Consider the following 20,231-nt stretch of genomic DNA (forward strand, 5'->3'; position numbering starts at 1 on the left):
AATAATAAAACAAAAATAAAAGGAGCCAAAAATGTGTGCAAAATTAGATTATAAAAAATAAAATTAAAAAATGATTTAAAATAATAATAAATGAAATTAAAAAATAAAAAATAAATAAAAGAAAAGCAAACAAGAGAAGAGAAAATAGTTATAATGTATAAGTTGTTCTAATAATTGAATTAAACAAAACAAATAAGGAAAAAAAAAAGACAAAATGTATATTATACCAGTTATATTAAAAAAGGTGAATAAATATTTACTGTATCAGTTATCTTTTTTTATTGTATAACAAAAGAAGAAGAATAAAAAAGAGCAAAAAAAGAAAATGAAATTAGATTATGAAGAGAAAAAGAAAATAAAAGAAAAAAGGAGTTAAATGAAATTAGAAAAGGAACGGGAAATAAAAAAATAAACAAAAGCCAACAACAACAACAACAACAAAGCAAGTAGTTTTTCACAAGTGGGGTCTGGGGAGGGTAAGATATACGGAGCCTTACCCCTACCCCTGGAAGGGCAGAGAGGCTGTTTCCGATAGACCCTCGGCTAGAGAACGACTGAAAAAGAAAAGGTAATTGCAACAAGTAGGAAAACAGCAAGATAAAATAAGTTTGAATCCAAGAATGCACTCAAATTCTAGGTAGTAATAGTCATCTATGGATAAAAGATATCATACTAACTCTAATGCTAGCGAATTGAGCAAGACAACGAGAAACGCTCGACTACCTATGAACCTTCTACCCTAATCTTTGATCTCCACACTCTCCTGTCTAGGGTTATGTCCTCAGTCAACTCCAGCTGCGCCATGTCCTGCTTAATAACCTCTCCCCAAGACTTCTTAGGCCTACCTCTACCCCTCCTGCTACCCACCGAGGCTAACCGCTCGCACCTTCTAACTGTGGCTTATATACTTCTCCTCTTAACATGCCTGAACCATATCAACCTCGCCTCCCGTATCTTATCCTCCACAGGGGCCACTCCCACCTGTCACGAACCAAAATTCCACCATATGCGTCGTGATGGCACTTAGTCTCTAAGACTAAGTAAGCAGATTACAATTACAATTCAAGCCAATTTGTTTTAAAAAAATAGATAATCGAAACCAAAAGCGGAAACAAATATAAAAACCTTCCAAGACTGGTAATACTGAGTCACAAACTCTAACTGAATATATGAAATTATTTTAAGGATCGAATACTCAATATTGTTTGATTATTAATTAACAGTACAATAAAATGGAAAAACTCCAAGGGACTGCAACGACCAAGCAGCTCTACCCTAAATCCTTGTGATCACACTTTAACTCTGTTCGAGTCCTATATCTCTAACACCTGGCTCTGCACAAAAATGTGCAGAAGTGTAGTATGAGTACACCACAGTCGGTACCCGGTAATCAAGACTAACCTCAGTGGAGTAGTGACGAGGTACAGTCAAGACACTCACTAGTATAATAACATGTGCAATATAGCATACAGAAATAATAGAAAAATAAATAACAATAATGGCAACACTAATCAACCAGTGGTATACACAGTAGGGCAACAAGAACTCCATTAATATTACTCAACAAATAATAAATACAAGTACACCCAATTAATCAAGTCCTTCAAATATAAATCTTTCACCTATATGCTTCTCAAATAATAATCTTCGGGATATAATACTTTTCAATAAATATATTTTGGATATATTCCCTTCAAACAAATATCTTTCAAATATAATTCCTTCAAATAAATTTCTTTCAAATATAATTCTTTCAAATAATTCTCTTTCAAATATAATTCCTTCAAATAAATATCTTTCGAATAAAAGTCACCTTGTGACACCTCATTTCAAAATCATAAAATACGGGTCTCAGCCCACTTTCATATTTCCACGGCACCTCGTACCAATTTCTCTATCACAATCGCACGGACAATTCACGTGTCAATATCATCATCATTTAACCACGTCACTTCGTGCCAACATTTCATATCACAACTGCACGGATAATTCACGTGCCAATATTATCATCATTTAACCACGGCACTTCGTGCTCACATTTCATATCACAACTGCACGGACAATTCACGTACCAATATCATTATTATTTACTCACGGCACCTCGTGCCCACATTTTATTTCATAATCTGCCTGGCAATAGTCACACACTCCCAATTTCAACATAGATCAGACTATTATCAAGTTTACCGAAACATCAAGACAAATTGCACAAAATATAAAGACAAACACAAGTAAAATCACAACATCACATAAAAATTACCAACGTAATAACTCCACATCATCGCATATCATCCCTGACAATAGTCACACTTATCTCTCCTATAGCCACCCTTATCACTCTGCCCAGACAATATCCCAACATACATAACAACAGTGAAATGTCACCTTTATACCCACATAATATCAACAGTGAAATACCACCCTTATATCCTCAAAATAATAACTCAAATAACACAACAATTTACATGGAATATTATCACGGCAACATAACAAAATCAATTCATATCACAATTTGCCCGATGGCCACAACCAATTCTAAAGATATAACAAAATCAATTAATATCACAACAAATAGCCCAAGGCTGCACACAATGTGTATAAAATCTCAAAACAACAACAGAGATGGAAAATACTCAGTATAGGGCAACGCCTTCATTAATCCAAATTCCTGATAATTATATTAACGCCTCAGTTTAAACTTATTTCATTAATTATTTGCAGATGTAAAATCCATGATGTAGTTATTTCCAGGAAATATCAAATCACCAAACTCACGGAATTCACATAAATATACAATTAATAATCACATCAAATTGTCATATAAAAACAAATTCAACAAACGCGAATTGAGGCATGACAAATGGATGATTTAATAAATGCCAATAATTATCCAATTTACTACACAATATGCCTAAAACTTTAACCCAATAAATTTTGCACATATAAGCCCGAGTACGTACTCGTCACCTCGCGTACACGGCTTTTCACATTTCACAAATGGCACATAAGACTCGATGCCTAAGGGGTAATTTCTCCACTCAAGGTTAGGCAAGATACTTACCTTTTTTAAGTTAGGCCGATATTCCAAAATAGTCTTCTTGCTTGAATTGACCTCCGGACAGCTCAAATCTATCCAAATTAATTGTATAACTTCATTAAAATTCATCGAAAATAATTCCGGATAATAAAATACCAACTTAAAATTTTATTCTAAAAGGTCAACACGGGGCCTGCCCTTCAGAACCCGACAGAATTTTTACGAAATCCGAACACCCATTCCGATACGAGTTCAACCATACCAAAATTATCAAATTTCGATAACGGATCACCCTTCAAATCTTAAATTAAAGTCTAGAGGATTTCTAGCACTTTTAACCCAATTCACTAATTTAGTGATAAAAACAGTGATAGATTCATGTAATTTAACCAAAATCAAGTTAGAAGTTCTTACCCAAATGTTTTCCTTGAAAAACTCTCAAAAAATCGCCTCACCCGAGCTTTCTTGGTCCAAAAATGGAAGAATAAGACGAATTTGGACTTTATTCTGCTGCCCAGGGGTTTGTTCTTCGCGTTCGCGACCCTTCCCTCGCATTCGCGATGAACAAATTCTCCAACAACCATTTTCAAACTTTTCTTAGACAGCCTCTAGTATAATGGTCATAACATTTTGTACAAAACTCCAGATGATAAATGATTTAACTTTCTGAAAATTAGACTCCAAGGACTATAACTTTCATTTGTTGCTTATTTCCCAGTTCCTTATAGATTGCGAGATATAAGCTTCCAAAGTCAGCCCTATGCAATAGAGATTTCCAAACTCTTCCCAGATAACCTGTAGTATATCTACCATAACTTTTCGTACACAACTCCAAATGATAAATGGTTTATCTTTCTGAAAATTAGACACAAAGTGTTACAACTTTTAATTAGATCATCTCCAAATTCTTTATAGATTGCGAGATACGAGCCTCCAAAGTCAGATAACGGACAACAAAAATTTCTTCTTCGCGAACGCGGAGAACAACACTAGAGCCAGCAACCAACAACATCAAAACACCCAAACTTAGTCCGGAACCACCCCGAATCAAATCCGAGGCCCTCGGGACCCTGTACAATTGTACCAATCAGTCCCAATACATAACACGAACCTGCTCGAGGCCTTAAATCATATCAAACAATATCAAAATCACGAATCACACCCCAATTCAAGCTTTATGAACTTTAGAACTTCAAACTTCTACATTCGATGCCGAAACCTATCAAATCAAATCCGATTAACCTCGAATTTTGCACACAAGTTATAATTAATATTACTGACCTACTTCCACCTACGGAATCAGAATCCGATCCCGATTTCAAAAAGTCCACTCCCGGTCAAACTTCTCAAAAACCTTCACATTTTTAACTTTCGCCAAATGATCCCGAAATGACCTACAGACTTCCAAAATCCACATCCGGGCACTCCCCTAAGACCAGAATCACCATGCAGAGCTATTTCCAGGCTTGGAATCCCAAACAGACATCGATAACATCAAAATCCACTTCAACCCAAACTTATAAAAATTTTAAACTTTAAAAATACCAACCTTGAGTAATAGGCGCCGAAATACTCCTGAGCCACCTGATACTCGACCTGAACATACGCCCAAGTCCGAAATTATCATACAGACCTATTAGAATTATCAAAATTTTATTCCGAAGTCGTTTGCTTAAAGTCAAACTCCGGTCAACTCTTTTCATTTAAGCTTCAAAAATGAGAATTGTTCTTTCAATTTAAATTCTGAATCTTCTGAAAATCAAACGACCGCACACGCAAGTCGTAATACGTATTACGAAGTTGCTCGGGACCTTAAGTAGCTGAATATGGCATATATTCTTAAAATGACAAGTCGGGTCGTTACACCACCTTTTCCCGAATAACTTCATTCCTAATCTTATCCAATCGGGTATGCCCACACATCCACCTCAACATCCTCATCTCAGCTACTTTTAGCTTCTGGGTATGAGAGTTCTTGACCGGCTAACACTCTGCTCCATACAATATAGTCGGTCTAACTACAACCTTGTAGAACTTACCTTTAAGTCTCAACGACACATTCTTATCACACAAGACACCGGAAGCGAGGCTCCACTTCATCTATCCTGCTCCGATATGATGTATGACATCTTCATCAATCTCCCCGTTACCTTGTATTATAGATCCAAGATACTTGAAACTACCTCTCTTGAGGATGACTTGCGTATCAAGCCTCACCTCCATATCCCCTTCATGGGTACTGATGCTGAACTTGCACTCCAAGTATTCCATCTTAGTCCTGCTCAACTTAAAACCCTTAGACCCTAGGGTCTGCCTCTAAACCTCCAGCCTCTCGTTAATACCACCCCGCATCTCGTCAATTAAAACTATGTCATTAGCAAATAACATACATTATAACACCCCAACTTGAATGTGTCTCGTCAATGCGTCCATTGCCAAGGAAAATAGGAATGGACTAAGAGCTGATCCTTGGTGCAACCCCATCATATTCGGAAAGTGTTCCGAGTATCATCCTGTTGCCCTAACCCTAGTCTTAGCTTTATCATACATGCCCTTAATCACTCTAATGTAGGCTACTGGACCCCTTTAGCCTCCAAGCATTGCCAGAATACCTCTCTCGGCACTTTGTCATATGCTTATAGTAAATAAACAAAAGAGAAGGAGTCAAAATTGTGTGTGAAATTGAAGGAGTCAAAATTGTGTGTGAAATTTAATTATCGTAAAAATGATTATGATAATAATATGATTTGGGCAAAAAAAAAAATGAACAGAAAAGGAGAAAAAGAGAAAAAAAAGAAGAAAACGAGAAAAAAGAGAAGGAGAAAAGAATGAAAAAAGAAAAGAAGTAGAGAAACAAAAAAGAAAAGAAGAAAAAGGAGGAAATTATCCATAAAAACCTATCGGTAGTAAAGGTAATTAATTAATAAATGGGTAAGCAAACTAAATAGTTTTGTTTAATTATGCCAGCTAATAAGAAGCCTTACAAAACTAGGTGTAGTTTATAGGTGTCCACCATGTCCAATTTGAAACATTCAGAAAACACAGTCTAAAACCCTAACCCTAAAGCCAAAACACCTCTATGGCATCAATGGTGAGTCCCAGTCCTTAAATCCAATCATATACCCGAAAACGAAGAAGGAAGGAAGCCCCATTTTTTTCTTAATCTCTAAAGGGGCATCTACCAATGGAGACGGATTCATCTGACGAAGATATCTCCAAGAAGGCCGAGGATACGTTACGCAAAGTCACAAGTGGTCCGTTGCCATCTACCATTGGAAAGCTGTCTGGCTCTTCAAGAGGAATACCCACCGATAGAGACTTTCATTTCTACAACAATTTCAGCGAATTCAGGACCCCCATTTCAGAAATCGACAAGAAATCCAAGGAAATCTTGGAGAGAGTCGGGGCATTGTCGCAATTATGGGGGAAATCCATGTCGTTTCCGGGGGAGGATCCGGATGACGTGGAAACCGGAGATTGGCTGGTCCACATAAACGACGACGTGTTTGAGAAACTGGCATCATCCTTGGATGAGTTTAGGTTGTTGAGAGAGAAAGAAGAGGAGAGTGGCGTGAAGAATATGGAGGACGGGTTTCAATTGGTGAGTCGAAAGAAGAATAGAAAAGTAGAACATAATAGTAATGTAAGTAGCGTGGAGAAGGAGAAGGGGGTGAAAGTGGCTACGAAAGTGAAGCCAAAGATTCCGTTTCATATACCAAGCATCCCGAGGCCGCAGGACGAGTATAAAATTATTGTTAACAACAAAAACCAGCCTTTTCAGCATGTTTGGTTGCAGAGGACCGATGATGGTTCCAGGTTTATGCATCCTCTGGTTAGTTCTCTTTTTGAATTTATTTATCTTTCTTCCACATTAATTAATGGTATAGTACCTCATTGTTTTCTTGGACGATCGGGTCCCTTACAGATCTCTTGAAATCTTTGTTGAGGTTTATTTTGTACATAGAAAATGCATTGTACGTTTGTAGAGCTCTCTTGTTTAGTAAAACTTGATGGACCTCGTTTCTAGTTTGAGAAATTTGAGAACCTCTAAGGCAAGACTAAGTGATGCTGATTTTTAGCAACTTTGGTTTTTTGAGGGCAGTTTTTGTCTGTCAATGAAAAAGCAAATAAAATTAGAAAAATCCTTACAGAATAGTGATAACTATTAAACTTTAATCTTGAAGTAGATTAGCTATTTGCTTTTGTTTGAAACTAAAATAAATAAAGAGTGTCACATTTTTGTTACTTCAATTTTCCTTCAATATTTTGATAAATACAATAATATTAAGTGTACAATTGGAACAAAACTTAACTTTTGGATGATAGCATTGTTTTTAACGTCCTAATAACAATAAGGGATGTTTGTGCAAGGAAATATTAAGCTAGAATATAGTTCTTATATAGCTTGTCAAACTAGAGGAAGTTGTTTAGTTTTGATAAACTAAATATCACCCAATGCTTTTAATGGTGTAGTGTAAGTATTCCATGACGTGGGTTCGTGTTATGTGCTGCAAGGTTTGTGTCCTAGTACATGTTCATTTACCAATGTGTGCTCCTACTCCGAAGTTTAAGCAAAATTTTTCTCCATCTTCTTAAGTTGTTGATTTAATCTCAAATAAATAATTAAACAAAGATTTGCGTGCTAATTTCTCTAGCCATGCAATGCAGGAAAAGTTTGCTCCCTCAGACTTTGTTGAGAGTGCTGGCATCATTGAGCCTGTCAAACCTCCTCCATTGGAGATTACCCCATTCAAGTTTGTGGAAGAGGTCAAAGATCTGAAGCAGTTAGCAGCCAAGTTGCGTGCTGTGGATGAGTTTGCGGTAGACTTCTGACTATAGTTTCTTATTTTTGTTGGTTTTTGAGGATGCTATATGAAGATTTGATCTACTTAGAAAATGTGTGTTGTTTGCCTAATTTTAGCATTATTTTGTACTAGCAAGTACGAGACATTAGCTATGCTCGTGCATAGCTGATTGTAGTAAGCTAAATTATTTTCTAGAGATGGCAAAAAGTTACATTCAGCATGCATAATCTGCATCTTGAAGATTGAAGTCTCAAAAGCTATATCTGGATGAGATGTTATGTTGATTTCTGTATTATTTCAAAGCTTATTACCTTGCAAATTTCTTCTTACAATTTAGTGCAAAGCCCCCGTGTAGCAATGCATCTACCTATATGCATAGCTTGACTCGCCCTTTGACACGGAGAAGAAAACTAAAGTTTCTGATTGTTGTTAGATAGAAGAGGACAAATGTTTCAGAATATAAATCTTAAAATTTTAGGTCAGTTGGAATATGCTGCTTTGTCTGTTATTACTAAATGCATGCTGACTTTGATGATCTTGCTAGATTTGGTTGGCATTTAATGTATCTAAGAAAAGTCCAATTAAGATTAAAAGTTTAAATTACTCAGAGGTGCAATAAATCTGTGGATTGGTGAGAAAAAAAGTCTAGAAACTATACTGCTGAATTTTTTTTAAATAGCCTGGAAAAATATGCTAGACATAATTTGGTATTGCATTACATTGTAGATAAGTTTTCTATCAAGTTGATAACTTTAGGTAAAAAAAAGTACTTGGGAAGTCTGTCATGTGATATTTGTTAGATATGTTCTATTATCAGGATAGCCTGAATTATGATATTTGTTACAAAGTTGGTGGAGAAATTATGTGTGTGGAGAGGAAAAACCTTATAGAATTGGGGGGATACAAAACAAACAAGTTTGAGAGTTATATAAATATTTTTTCTAATGATAGTAGTGTTCGGGCTAACTTGCGCGCACCTTCATAATCCACCAGGTGCGAATGTCATAAATTAATTGTAGGTGGGTATCTTATATTGATTCTTTTTAAGAAGGAATTTTATAATTTGATTCTAGAAAGGAACCAACCTGTTATTTTTGAGAATTTTTTGCACAGTCCAGGACTTACGAATTTTACAAAACTATCCTAAAGTTGGAATTTACAGAACATGCTATAAGTATGAGAAATGGAGAAAATAAAGACATGCACAATTTTAATGTATTATTGGGTGTTTGTTCTGTATTTTGTAGAAGTATCGGACCTCCATGGTGCCCCTCCTCTGCAATTTTCCTTGCTATAAGACAATGAAATACAACATGAAGACACAGACAATTTTTTTTTTTTTTTTTTGCAACTCTAACTACTCATTTCAGCAGCAAATACAGATGAAAGCAAGCTTCTGAAACTCTCTATATGATTTCTGTTGTCTTTTCCTGCATGACATCCTTTGTAGTCACGGGTTCTTGGAAAAGCTGTTATGGTAATCTGGGTTTCAGTACTTCATTCTTGTAAAAGCTGTGCGAGTGTTTGCTGTATGCACTTCTTACCTTCCACTTCCAGCACACAGATGGGGAAGGAGGATAATAATACTTTGAAGCAAGAATGATTAGTTTAGCATTTATTACTGTGTGTCTGAACCAATATTACATGTTTCCAAGGCCTGGTGTTAATTCTTATGATCTGTCTTTGTTTAGGTTGATTTGGAGCATAATCAATATAGATCTTTTCAAGGATTGACATGCTTGATGCAAATATCCACTAGAACTGAAGATTTTGTTGTTGACACTCTGAAGCTTCGCGTTCATATTGGCCCATATCTAAGAGATGTTTTTAAGGACCACATGAAGAAAAAGGTAATTTTCTGAATCTTATGTCATTTCTGTATTTGACAAAGCATTATTGTGACAGCACTTTACTTACTAGGTGATGCATGGTGCTGATCGAGATATTGTGTGGCTTCAACGTGACTTTGGCATATACGTCTGCAATATGTTCGACACTGGGCAGGTTTTTACCTTAACTGTTTTTGAGCCTTGATCTAGAGATAGATTTGAACACACACACACACACACACACACACACATATGTTATATTATATGCATATTATGTATATATATAAATATATCACTATTATTTTACCTATTCTTCTCTTTTCTGAGTTTCTTGTGATTATGGACTACAGAAAAGTTTGTTTTCTGGGGGGAGTGGGTTTCACTGCTATGCAGGGATAAAACGCACATGAGCCAGTTATAACTGTTTGATGGTAGCAGCCTTTTGTTTCTTTTTATGACCCGCAGAACTCACTTTCCTCCTTGTTGGCATAATCAGTTTAATGCAAAGTCCCTAGAATAAATGACAGCCAAAAAGATGCAGGAGGTTTTGCATTTGTCTTTTAAGTAATGTTGTTGTAAATGTTGAATGTGAAATAGTCAGTTCTTGTGCTGATTCAAGATTCCCCATACATACATTCTTACAGAAGACATTACTAAGGAAATGAAAACTGAGATATGATGAAATGACAACTGATTTAATGTTCGACCTCTTTTATGTAAAAAGAACTAGGCTAATATTTTCAAGTGTTCTTTGGAGTGTCCTGAGGGGGATGAGGTGGTGGGAGATGGTCTGTGCATCTTCTATGAAATATGCCGGCATCAATTTTGTTGTGTTTACTTTTGTTTTATATTGTTCGTTGATGGGGGCTGAATGAATAGACGCTAGCATACCCATGACGGAACATTTTCATTGGATTCATGAGGATATTAAAGTTGTACGTTACTACATATTACTATATTATATGCTAAGTTGCTTGGACACGGGTGCGGGTGTCCGACACGGGTACGGATCTAGATATCGGATCCTTCGAAATGTAAATTCTAATATTTGGGGATATGGATCCTAATACGGATACGGGTGCGGGGATCCAGCTATAAATAATTCAAAAAAATAAAAATATAACAATATCTCTAAATTATGAGAAATTTTGTGGAATACTTACGTATAACTTGTAAAATGTGAATTTTTTTTGTTCTCAAGTTGTTGATAAGTAAATGATTGATTTCCTAGATAAGGTATGGTATTTTCTTCAAATTTACCCTAGTTTTGGTTCTGATTTCGGGAATCAAATTGTATCTCATCTCGAATTTTCCGTTTGTCGTGGTCAAAGTATCCAAAATTGTTTGACCATATCTAGTACGGATCCCATACCCACAGTCCCACACCCATACTAGGGTCGTGTTGACACGAGTGCGGCACCTAAACTGCCGTGTCGAAGCAACTTAGATTATACGGAAAAAGACCAGTCCCTTTAATATCAGAAATTAGTTATCAGTAACCTCCGTTATACTTTCCTTCACTATCCACCCTTACCGTTACCTATTTTAATATTTTTGCCCCCACAACTATCAGACCATTTTAGTTTGACATGTGGCACGATCTGAAATAACCTAACCATCTACCCATTTACCCCACCCAATCAACCCGACCCGATAGCCCCAATTCAGCAACACCAAGAGGTCCAACAATGTCAATCGCCTCCCTCTTCTCTGATTCCACTGGCACCTCCAATTGTCCCCAAATTTCATTTTAACAAATTTCACCACAAGCTGCAAAGCAGAGTTCAGCCATTCACAATCATTCTTAGGTCCTAAGATATAGAGCAATAACCAACAATATCCTAAATCTATTTCAATCAATATGATCTTCTAGTTATTTATTTTCTGAGCTATAATAACCTTTCAGTTCTAATTGCTCTTTCCCGTTATCCTTTTTTTTCCATTGCCACCACCTCGTCGTGGCCTACTCTCCCCCTGTGTACAGACACGACAAATGTTTAACCACACAATTTCCTTAAGCCATGGTTTACCACCGCCTTCCATGAAAAATAGAGAATTCACAAAAAAATGAGCTAAAATTCCATCTTGGGGGAAAAAGATAGAAAAAGAAAAAAAAAGCACAATCATGGGAAACCATACAACTACAAAGCAATCTTCTATTCAGGGAGGAGGGTGGGGATGTGGTGGTGGAAAATTTTGTTTTACCTCACTCTCTCGAGTCTAATGAAATCTGGTAGTCTGCTTGTACTGGTTATGCTTTTACATTTGCTATCACAAAAAAAAAACAAAAAAATACTCATGCGGGCAGTTCGAGGTTTAAGTTTCAATCTCAAATTCTTTCGTCTGTACAATACACTGCCTTTCTTTGCTTGTGCTGAAATTTGTTAAAGTGGAATTTGAGGGCAGTTGGAGGCGCCGGCGGAATCAGAGAAGAGGGAGGCGATTGACGCTGTTGGACCTCTCTTGGTGTTGCTGAATTGGGGCTATCGGGTCGGGTAAATGGGTAGATGGTTAGGTTGTTTCAGATCGTGCTGCGTGTTTTACTAAAAGGGTCCGTTAGTTGTAGGGGCAAAAATATTAAAATGGGTAACGGTAGGGGTAGATAGTGAAGGAAAGTATAACGGAGGTTACTGATAACTAATTTCCGATAGTAAAGGGACCGATTTAGCCCTTTTCCGTAGATTATATGTACTGGGATTGGCTTTATTGATTAATAAAGTGTTAATATCTGGCTTTGGAAATACAGAACGATAGCTTGTATGCACAAAGACTAAAGAAGCAGTTTTCTACTCACAAGGCGTAAGAAATCAAGATATGAAAAAACTAAAGCACTGACGATTTTCAGCAAAATGAAAGGTGTATTACCATGATTTGTCACTCGATACATATAGGAAAATGTTCTGCACTTCTGCTAATCAGTGTATTTTTGAAGATTTTAGGGTTTACGTCCCTCCTAAGTCATACTTGTCATTTTTTCTCCTTTGTTGGTTTAGCACTTGTAGCTAGCAAAAGCATGTTCGCAGGTCTGCTTTATGCTCTTGTCCTGCTTCTTTTTTAACAATGAGATTGGGTTGTCATGAATCCTTAGTTGTTCATTTTTGGGTATAGTAATATTGATGTTTTCTAAATCCTTAGGCCTCAAGGGTTTTGAAACTGGAAAGAAACAGCTTGGAGTATCTGCTACAACATTTTTGTGGAGTTACGGCAAACAAAGAGTATGGCCTTCCTGTAATTACTACTTTTCTAATCATATCCTGGATATCATCCTCCAATTATTAGATGAAAAACGAAAAGAAATCTCATCACCCCTGCCTTCTGTAACAAATAAATGGATTTTTTTCCTAAGATATCAAATAATGGATGGTGGAATGCCAACAATTAAATGGATTTTTTTTCTAAGATATCAAATAATGGATGATGGAATGCCAAAAGGAATAATGCTATTGTTTTCCTCATATATTTTTTGCAGGTATCAGAATGCAGATTGGAGATTACGCCCACTTCCTGTAGAGATGATGAGGTATGACATGTCTCATTCTCTAGTTTCCTTAAGACCGCTTCATATTATAGTTGTGAATGTTTATCTCTTATATATATATATATATATATGCATACACTCACTCACACACACACACACACTCCCTCCGTTTCAATTTACGTGACGTAGTTTGACTCGGCGTGGAGTTTAAGATTAAAAAGAAGACTTTTGAAACTTGTGGTGTTAACAGTTTAAAGGGTAAAAGATTTGTGAGGTCATAACATTTGTGTGACTATAAAACTTCTCATTAAGGGTAAAATAGAAAGTTTAAAGATAAATTGTTTCCAACTATAGAAAATTGTCTTTCTTTCAGGAACGGTCTAATAAGAAAAGTGTATCACATAAATTGAAGCTGAGGGAATAGTTATGAATATTGCATATTTTGTTAGTTTGAGGTGTTAAATTTTTTTGGGCATCTGATGGACCTTTTCTTCCCAGTACGTGCAGAGTAAATATGATAATGCTCTTTCTTCTTATTTTTAATGTAGATAACTTTGGATTAATATTACCATGTGAGATACTTGATACCAGTGTGAACCACCTTTGTTTAAAATCTACTGTACTTATAGGTACAATTCTTAGGAAAAGGTACGCATTTATATCTAGTGTAGTTACTTATTAGAAAGTTAAAATGTACCACAAAATGACGGTTGGACATTTTAATATCGGGCTTACTTATGATCGAGGCGACTTTAGATAATTTTAGATGTAAATGCGACTATGTAGCTTCATGTCACTTTGATGGTGAAATAAGGAGAATAAACTTCCATAGATATGTTTTCTAGTTACGTGCCAATCCTTTAAGGATTTGCATATTCTTAGGGACTTAATGATGGTGATTCAGATGATCTTCCAGATTACTGATTCATTTAACTGCTCCGTCTCTGTGCATGATTGCTTCTTCCTCTAATATTATATTTTGGACTCTGGAGTATGACATATTTTCGGTGGATTATCTCTCTTTTCTTCCCTCGTCTTGCACAAGACTCTCATACTTCTTCCATTTTGAATTGCTTAGAGGCTTTCTTTGGTCTTTTTCTTGTAGTAGATACAAGAGAAAGACAAACAACAGTTAGTGGTGTGAGCCTAATAGATTAGTGTCACCTGTTCCATCTAAGCCGCTCAGTGAGACTCATTTTCAAATTCTTACTGTTTGCTTTACATCAAGAAGCTTTAGTGACTGCCTTCATCAAAAAAAGAAGCTTTAGTGACTGCAGTTGGATTTTTTGTACGCTACATTACTTTGGACTATGAGGAAGCTTCTTGTTAATTATGCGAAATTCTTGAAGTTCTTTGAAGATATTCTGTTTGGTGAAGTGCTAGGCTTTTCCCAGAGTGCCTAGATCAATAGTTGTCTTCATTTTGGAGGAGGATGAGGGGTGGGGTATTGTTGTATTGTCACTGATATAGTGCTATAGATCCTTTTAATGAGATATTATCGACTGTTTAAATCATTCTTCAGTGTTTTTCCTTTCATTCCTTCATGTAGCTTTTCTCTTTCTTAGTTGCTCAAGGTTTTCATCCAAATGATCCTTTATTGAAATAGCCTAAACATTTGATAAAAGACTTACCAAACACAACTTGAACATAACTAGAAATGAGAGATTCAATTGTCATCTGTAATAGAGAGCTGAGAATGTTATTGACATGAATGCAAGCATCACTCAAGCTTTTAAGAACATCAGATGTGGAAGTTGTTGTGAAATATGCTCATGCCCATAGCCTACTGATCCATTTATTTATTTCATTGTAAAAATTCAAGGACAGCAACTGATTATTGCTGATGGAGTCTCATGTTTACTTGGTGGTTGCCCTGGTGGACGACTCAATGACATTTTGGCTGTAATTTAAAATAATGCCATATTGGATGATGCATGGAGAAGAGTTCAATCATTCTGGGTCTGCGTTAATCTGGTGTTTTTAAACTACTTTTTGGTGACTATCATTTTCTACTCAATCAATCAGGACTGTATGATTATGTGTTGGTGTTACTAAATGGAACATTTCCTATATTTTGTAGTGATTTTCGGTCTATGCTTATTGTTCTTTGTTTATTACCCATAAGCATACAAGTTTTTTGGTTAATTATGGATTCTTGTCCTTATTACTCAATTTCGCGCATATACTGTAGATATGCTAGAGAAGATACACACTATCTCTTGTACATTTATGACGTTATGAGGATGGAATTGCTCTCTTCGTCTGCTGACAATGAATCTCCTGATGCTTCTCTATTAGAGGTGAGTATCTGTGTTTTTGTTTCCTGTGTTGCTCCAGGCATCAGATTTTTCCTTCTTTCCTTGTAAAATAAGCATCTTTTAGTGTTTAGAAATCATTTATATGTCATGCTAGGCTTAACCTTTTTTCTTTTTCTTTTTAATACTCCCTGTTTTCCACTTTATACGACACTATTACTATTTGAAGAGTCAAACAAGATTTTCTTTGACTCTAACTTCTCACATATTTTGAAAATAATTGTAATCATAAATATTATAAATGAAAAGTACTTTTGAACTAGTTGCTAATTATGTACACATTTTATTTTAAAAAGATTAAAAAACTGATGCTCAAATGGAGAACAAGACATGAAGGTTTGACTCTCGGGAGTACCTTCATTATTTAAAATGGAGAGTAATAATTATTGGGAAACATGTTGGCTAGACTTGCAGAAACTCGCACGAGCTACTGTTTCACGTTGTTTCAACTTCCGATCAAATTGATGGAAGTTATATATCTTAAATGTGTCTTACAAGTTAGTATAATTTTATCACGTCTCAGAGAGTTTAATGACCAGGTAATCTATTTTGTTTTTCTTCTGTTTGTCTAAGATCTGCTATTGCATGCAGGTGTACAAGCGCAGTTATGATATATGCATGCAGCTGTATGAAAAAGAACTTTTGACTGATAGTTCATATCAACACATATATGGGTATGGTTTTCACCAGTTATTTTCAATATTTCACGGACTATGAAGTTATGTTCTACATTAACATTCTCCCATATCCCATGGACTGAAGAGATTTTTTTAACTATTGATTTGGTAATCTTTCATTCTGCATCTCTTTCATTGTTTTTTTTGACGTTTACGGCAAACTCTTTCAAATGCAACTGCAGATTACAGGGAGCTGGATTCAATGCTCAGCAGCTTGCAATTGTTGCTGTGAGTTTTTGCCTACCCACTGGTCGTATTATTTTTTGATTGTGGGCTGGTGGTACTAGTCGGTTCTTGGCATTTCTTTTGACCCAACATCTGGAAATTTCAGGGGCTGTATGAGTGGAGAGATGTTATTGCCCGAGCAGAAGATGAGAGTACTGGCTATGTTTTGCCGAACAAAGAACTTCTTGAAATTGGTATGTTTAAAAAGTTGTTCTCTTCCTATGTACTGGTGCTCATAGGCTGCAGATGTTCTAAACATAGTACTTTGTTGCAAAAGCTAAGCAGATGCCTCTTACCACAAGCAAATTAAAGCGATCGATGAAATCAAAGCACCCATATGTTGAGCGTAATCTTGGTGCTGTTGTCAGCATCATTAGGCAGTCTGTTCAAAATTCGGCTGCATATGAAGCAGCTGTGGAACTTCTGAAAGAAAGGCGCTTAGAATTAGTAAGTAATGAGTTGACACATTTTGTTTGTCTAATTCGTCTCGGTGGCCAAATTCTTTTCCCTCTCTTTTTGGTTAGGCGCCAAGAATAAAAAAGAAAGAAACCAGTTTCTCTAAAGCAGATGACACAACCTTGCTTCGTGTGATTTTCTGGATTTATCAAAGCAATAATGCCAAATTCGTTTTCTTAATCTTACTTTGCATGTAAAAGGGTGGATTCTGTGCCAGTGACTCGCAGATGATTTACTTTGTTTCTCTGCATGTTAGATTATATGATATTCTAAGTAGTGTCTAGAATTTGGTAAACCATCTTAATTTTAGAACTATCCTTGTATGTTCAAAACACAACCAATTATTATTCGTCCTAAGTATGGTCTACATTTTGTGCAGCCAGCTGAAGAAGACATTGTGGCTACTGAGGGCGCTGAAATGTTAGTTGAAACTTCTGAGCCACTGAAAGCAGCAACAGGGGCAGAAACTTCAATTGTTTGTAGTTCACCTGAAAGTGCTGTCACCAAAGTTGGTTTTAATGGACCCGGTGACACCTCTGAACATCGTAGTGAGCATGGTGGTTTAAGAGCTACTTCTTCAGGACAGGTTGGCGAACACCTGTCTGAGTCGGTTTCCATCCTTCTAGAGCGCTAGATTCTTTCTTCGCATGGTGATTTACATAGATGCTTCTTATTTTAGGTGGAAGTAACTATTCAGGCAATTAAGAAACCCAGCCGTGGTCTTGGAATGTTACTAGGGAGTGCAGCAAAGAGGAAGCTGCACCCTGATAAAAAAGTATCCTCTGCAACCTTGAATTATGATTCATCTGTTTCTTATTAAGTAGCCTACACTGTTGCATTGTCATATACTAAGGCCTTGGAAGTCCAAATTGCTGTAATTAGTTGGACACACTTCATGTACTTCTTTCCTCTATAGCTCAGTTCAATTATGTTGATGCTTCCCCCGAATTGTTTAAACAAGCAGGAGCAGGAAGAGATCCAAGTGCAGCAGATCAAGTCTTCGGTGAGCCTTCCATTCCATGCATTTTCAGGCAGGACTGAACAGTTGCAGCAAGCTGCAACAGCACCTGCTAAAACATTACAAATTAACCATAGAGAGGAACCTGTTGCTACTAATTCCAAGTTAGATGTTATAACCCTGGACACTGATTCAGATGACGGGAAATCATTAAAAGGTGAGCTATCAATTGGAGAACAGGAAAATTCCTTTGCCATGCCGGTAGCTACTTCAAAGTTAGAAGATGTTATCTTACTGGACACTGATTCAGATCTTGAGGGATCAGTCAAAGATGACTCAGAAGCTGCTAACAATCCACCTGAGTGTGGGGAAAACAAAATTGCAGGTTCTGCTGAGGAGATGGATGAAGGGGATGAGAACATGTCCCTGTGTGATCTTTCCTCTAGCTTCAAGAAGTGTTTCCATTCAATAAGTCAAAAGAGTAAGGCGCAGCTCACTGAGAAAGCACAAGCACATGAAGGCCAGTTGAAAGTCCAGCCTTTTGACTACGAAGCAGCAAGGAAGCAAGTGTTATTTGGAGAAGATCCAGGTAAAAAAAAGCCGGAAACTGAAGGTGATGAGCATCGTAGGAGTAGGACTGGTAAAGGTGATAAGAAGAAGGATTTACTCTTAGGTCAGCCGCCAAATATTGAAGGGACAGCAGAGTTCCAGCAAGGTAGAAGGCGTCAAGCTTTTCCAGCTACTGGAAATCGAAGCTATACTTTCCGTTAGAAGTTAAAAAACTTTATGAGCTCGTAAGTGAAGCACTTTGTCTATGAAGCAGAGCAACCTCATCTTGCTTGCTTTTGGCAAAGTTTTGGTCAGTACTTTTGGCTCTAGCGAAAGGAAGGAGAAATCATTATTCAATGTTTATAGGATGAATGTAAAAATTTGGATTTAGTTTCAGTATTATTGTTAATTTGCATTTACTGTGTGGGTGCAGTATTTTATAGAGGTGTAGTGCCTTATATACTATGCATCCCCCTCCATGCTAAACTCTAGGTGTGGAGAAGAAGGTATAAGGGATTTTATGAGCTATGTCGGCAATGATCAACCAGATGCTCTTGCAAGTTACTCCCTCCGTTTCAGTTTATGTGAACCTATTTCCTTGTTGGTCCGTTTAAAAAAGAATGACCCCTTTATAAATTTGGAAACAATTTAGCTTAAACTTTCAATTCTACCCTTAATGAAAAGTTTTTATAATCACACAAATACTCTGGATCCTTTTTTGATTTGTTTAGGATCACAAATTTTAAAAGTTTCATTATTTTTTAAACTCCGTGCTCAGTCAAAAGACAGCATGATAGTACCCTTTCCTTTTATTTTGAGAAAGACGGAGCTTATATTAAATACTAGTACAGTTTCATATTACGTCCCATAGTAGTGCTGCTTAGAATATTAAAGTTTCCAAATGATGCTAGCCTATTACAATCACCTTTTGATATACAACAACAACCCAGTAAAATTTTACTAATGGGGTTTGGGGAGGGTAGTGTATACGCAGACCTTACCCCTATCCCAAAGGAGTAGAGAGGCTGTTTTCGAAAGACTCTCGGCTCAAGAAAACAAAAAGACAAAAAGGACAAGGAGACAATATTAGTATTACCACAACAATCATAGGAAAAATAGGAACACTATGAAATGCAGAAGAAAGATGCAAAGCAAAAGCGATAGCTAGTAAATAGGACATGCACTGAAAAGCGAAGTAGTAAAACACAACATTGTCACTAGCTATCTTAGACAAAAACCCTACATGGCTAGTCCCACAATGGTACGAAGTAAGTCAAGACTCAACTACATCCTAACCTACAACTTTAATACTCGACCTCCACATCTTCCTATCAAGTGTCATGTCTTCGGAAATCTGGAGCTTCGCCATATCCTGTCTGATCACCTCTCCCCAATACTTCTTAGGCTGTCCTCTACCTCTTCTCGTGCCCTCCACAACCAGATGCTCACAGCTCCGTACCGGAGCATCGAGCTTCTCCTTCTGATATAGTTTTCGACAAAATGTATCCATGCTACTTCTAATAAGAATATTATAGCCTATTTGGCCAAGCTTTTAAAATTAGTTTATTTTGAGGAGTGCTTTTCTCAAAGGTACATTTGGTGAGAAGCAGTTTGCGTTTGGCTAATTAATTTGAAAAGCACTCTTGAACAACAATTAATGTTTGACCAAGCTTTTAAAAAGTGTTTCTAAGTGTATTTTCTTAAAGAGTGTTTTTCAAAAAAGGTATTTTTAGGGAGAAACTACTTTTGTCTGCTTCTCCAAAATCGCTTCTGCTTCTACTCAAAAATACCTTTTGTTTTTCTAAAAGCTTGGCCAAACAATTCAACTTTGAAAAAAAACTAATTTTTTAATTAAAAAAAAGTGCTTTTGGCCTCGGAGAAGCTTCACCAAACATGCTATTA

The 20,231-nt window shown here is 36.5% G+C and overlaps 1 protein-coding gene across 1 annotated transcript; it reads left to right on the forward strand.

Moving 5' to 3' along the window:
* Positions 1-6,002: 6,002 nt before the first annotated feature.
* LOC104109551 (protein RRP6-like 2) lies at positions 6,003-18,893 on the forward strand. The gene is made up of 14 exons (XM_009618890.4): positions 6,003-6,869; positions 7,706-7,858; positions 9,534-9,692; positions 9,763-9,846; positions 12,807-12,886; positions 13,141-13,191; positions 15,341-15,449; positions 16,056-16,138; positions 16,324-16,369; positions 16,473-16,560; positions 16,644-16,813; positions 17,202-17,408; positions 17,502-17,597; positions 17,787-18,893. The coding sequence occupies exons 1-14, from the start codon at positions 6,222-6,224 to the stop codon at positions 18,549-18,551; spliced, it is 2,739 nt and encodes a 912-aa protein (XP_009617185.1). The 5' UTR covers positions 6,003-6,221; the 3' UTR covers positions 18,552-18,893.
* Positions 18,894-20,231: the final 1,338 nt, after the last annotated feature.

Source organism: Nicotiana tomentosiformis, chromosome 1 (genome assembly GCF_000390325.3).
Source record: "Nicotiana tomentosiformis chromosome 1, ASM39032v3, whole genome shotgun sequence".
NCBI classification, from domain to species: domain Eukaryota; kingdom Viridiplantae; phylum Streptophyta; class Magnoliopsida; order Solanales; family Solanaceae; genus Nicotiana; species Nicotiana tomentosiformis.

What these genes read in the sequence shown, in the direction of transcription:
- LOC104109551 (XM_009618890.4), top strand. Translation starts at nt 6,222, where the DNA reads ATGGAGACGGATTCATCTGACGAAGATATCTCCAAGAAGGCCGAGGAT. An exon ending in TCATATCAACACATATATGG is followed by an intron (nt 16,139 to 16,323) that starts GTATGGTTTTCA and finishes ATGCAACTGCAG; the next exon opens with ATTACAGGGAGCTGGATTCA. An exon ending in GAGCTACTTCTTCAGGACAG is followed by an intron (nt 17,409 to 17,501) that starts GTTGGCGAACAC and finishes TTCTTATTTTAG; the next exon opens with GTGGAAGTAACTATTCAGGC.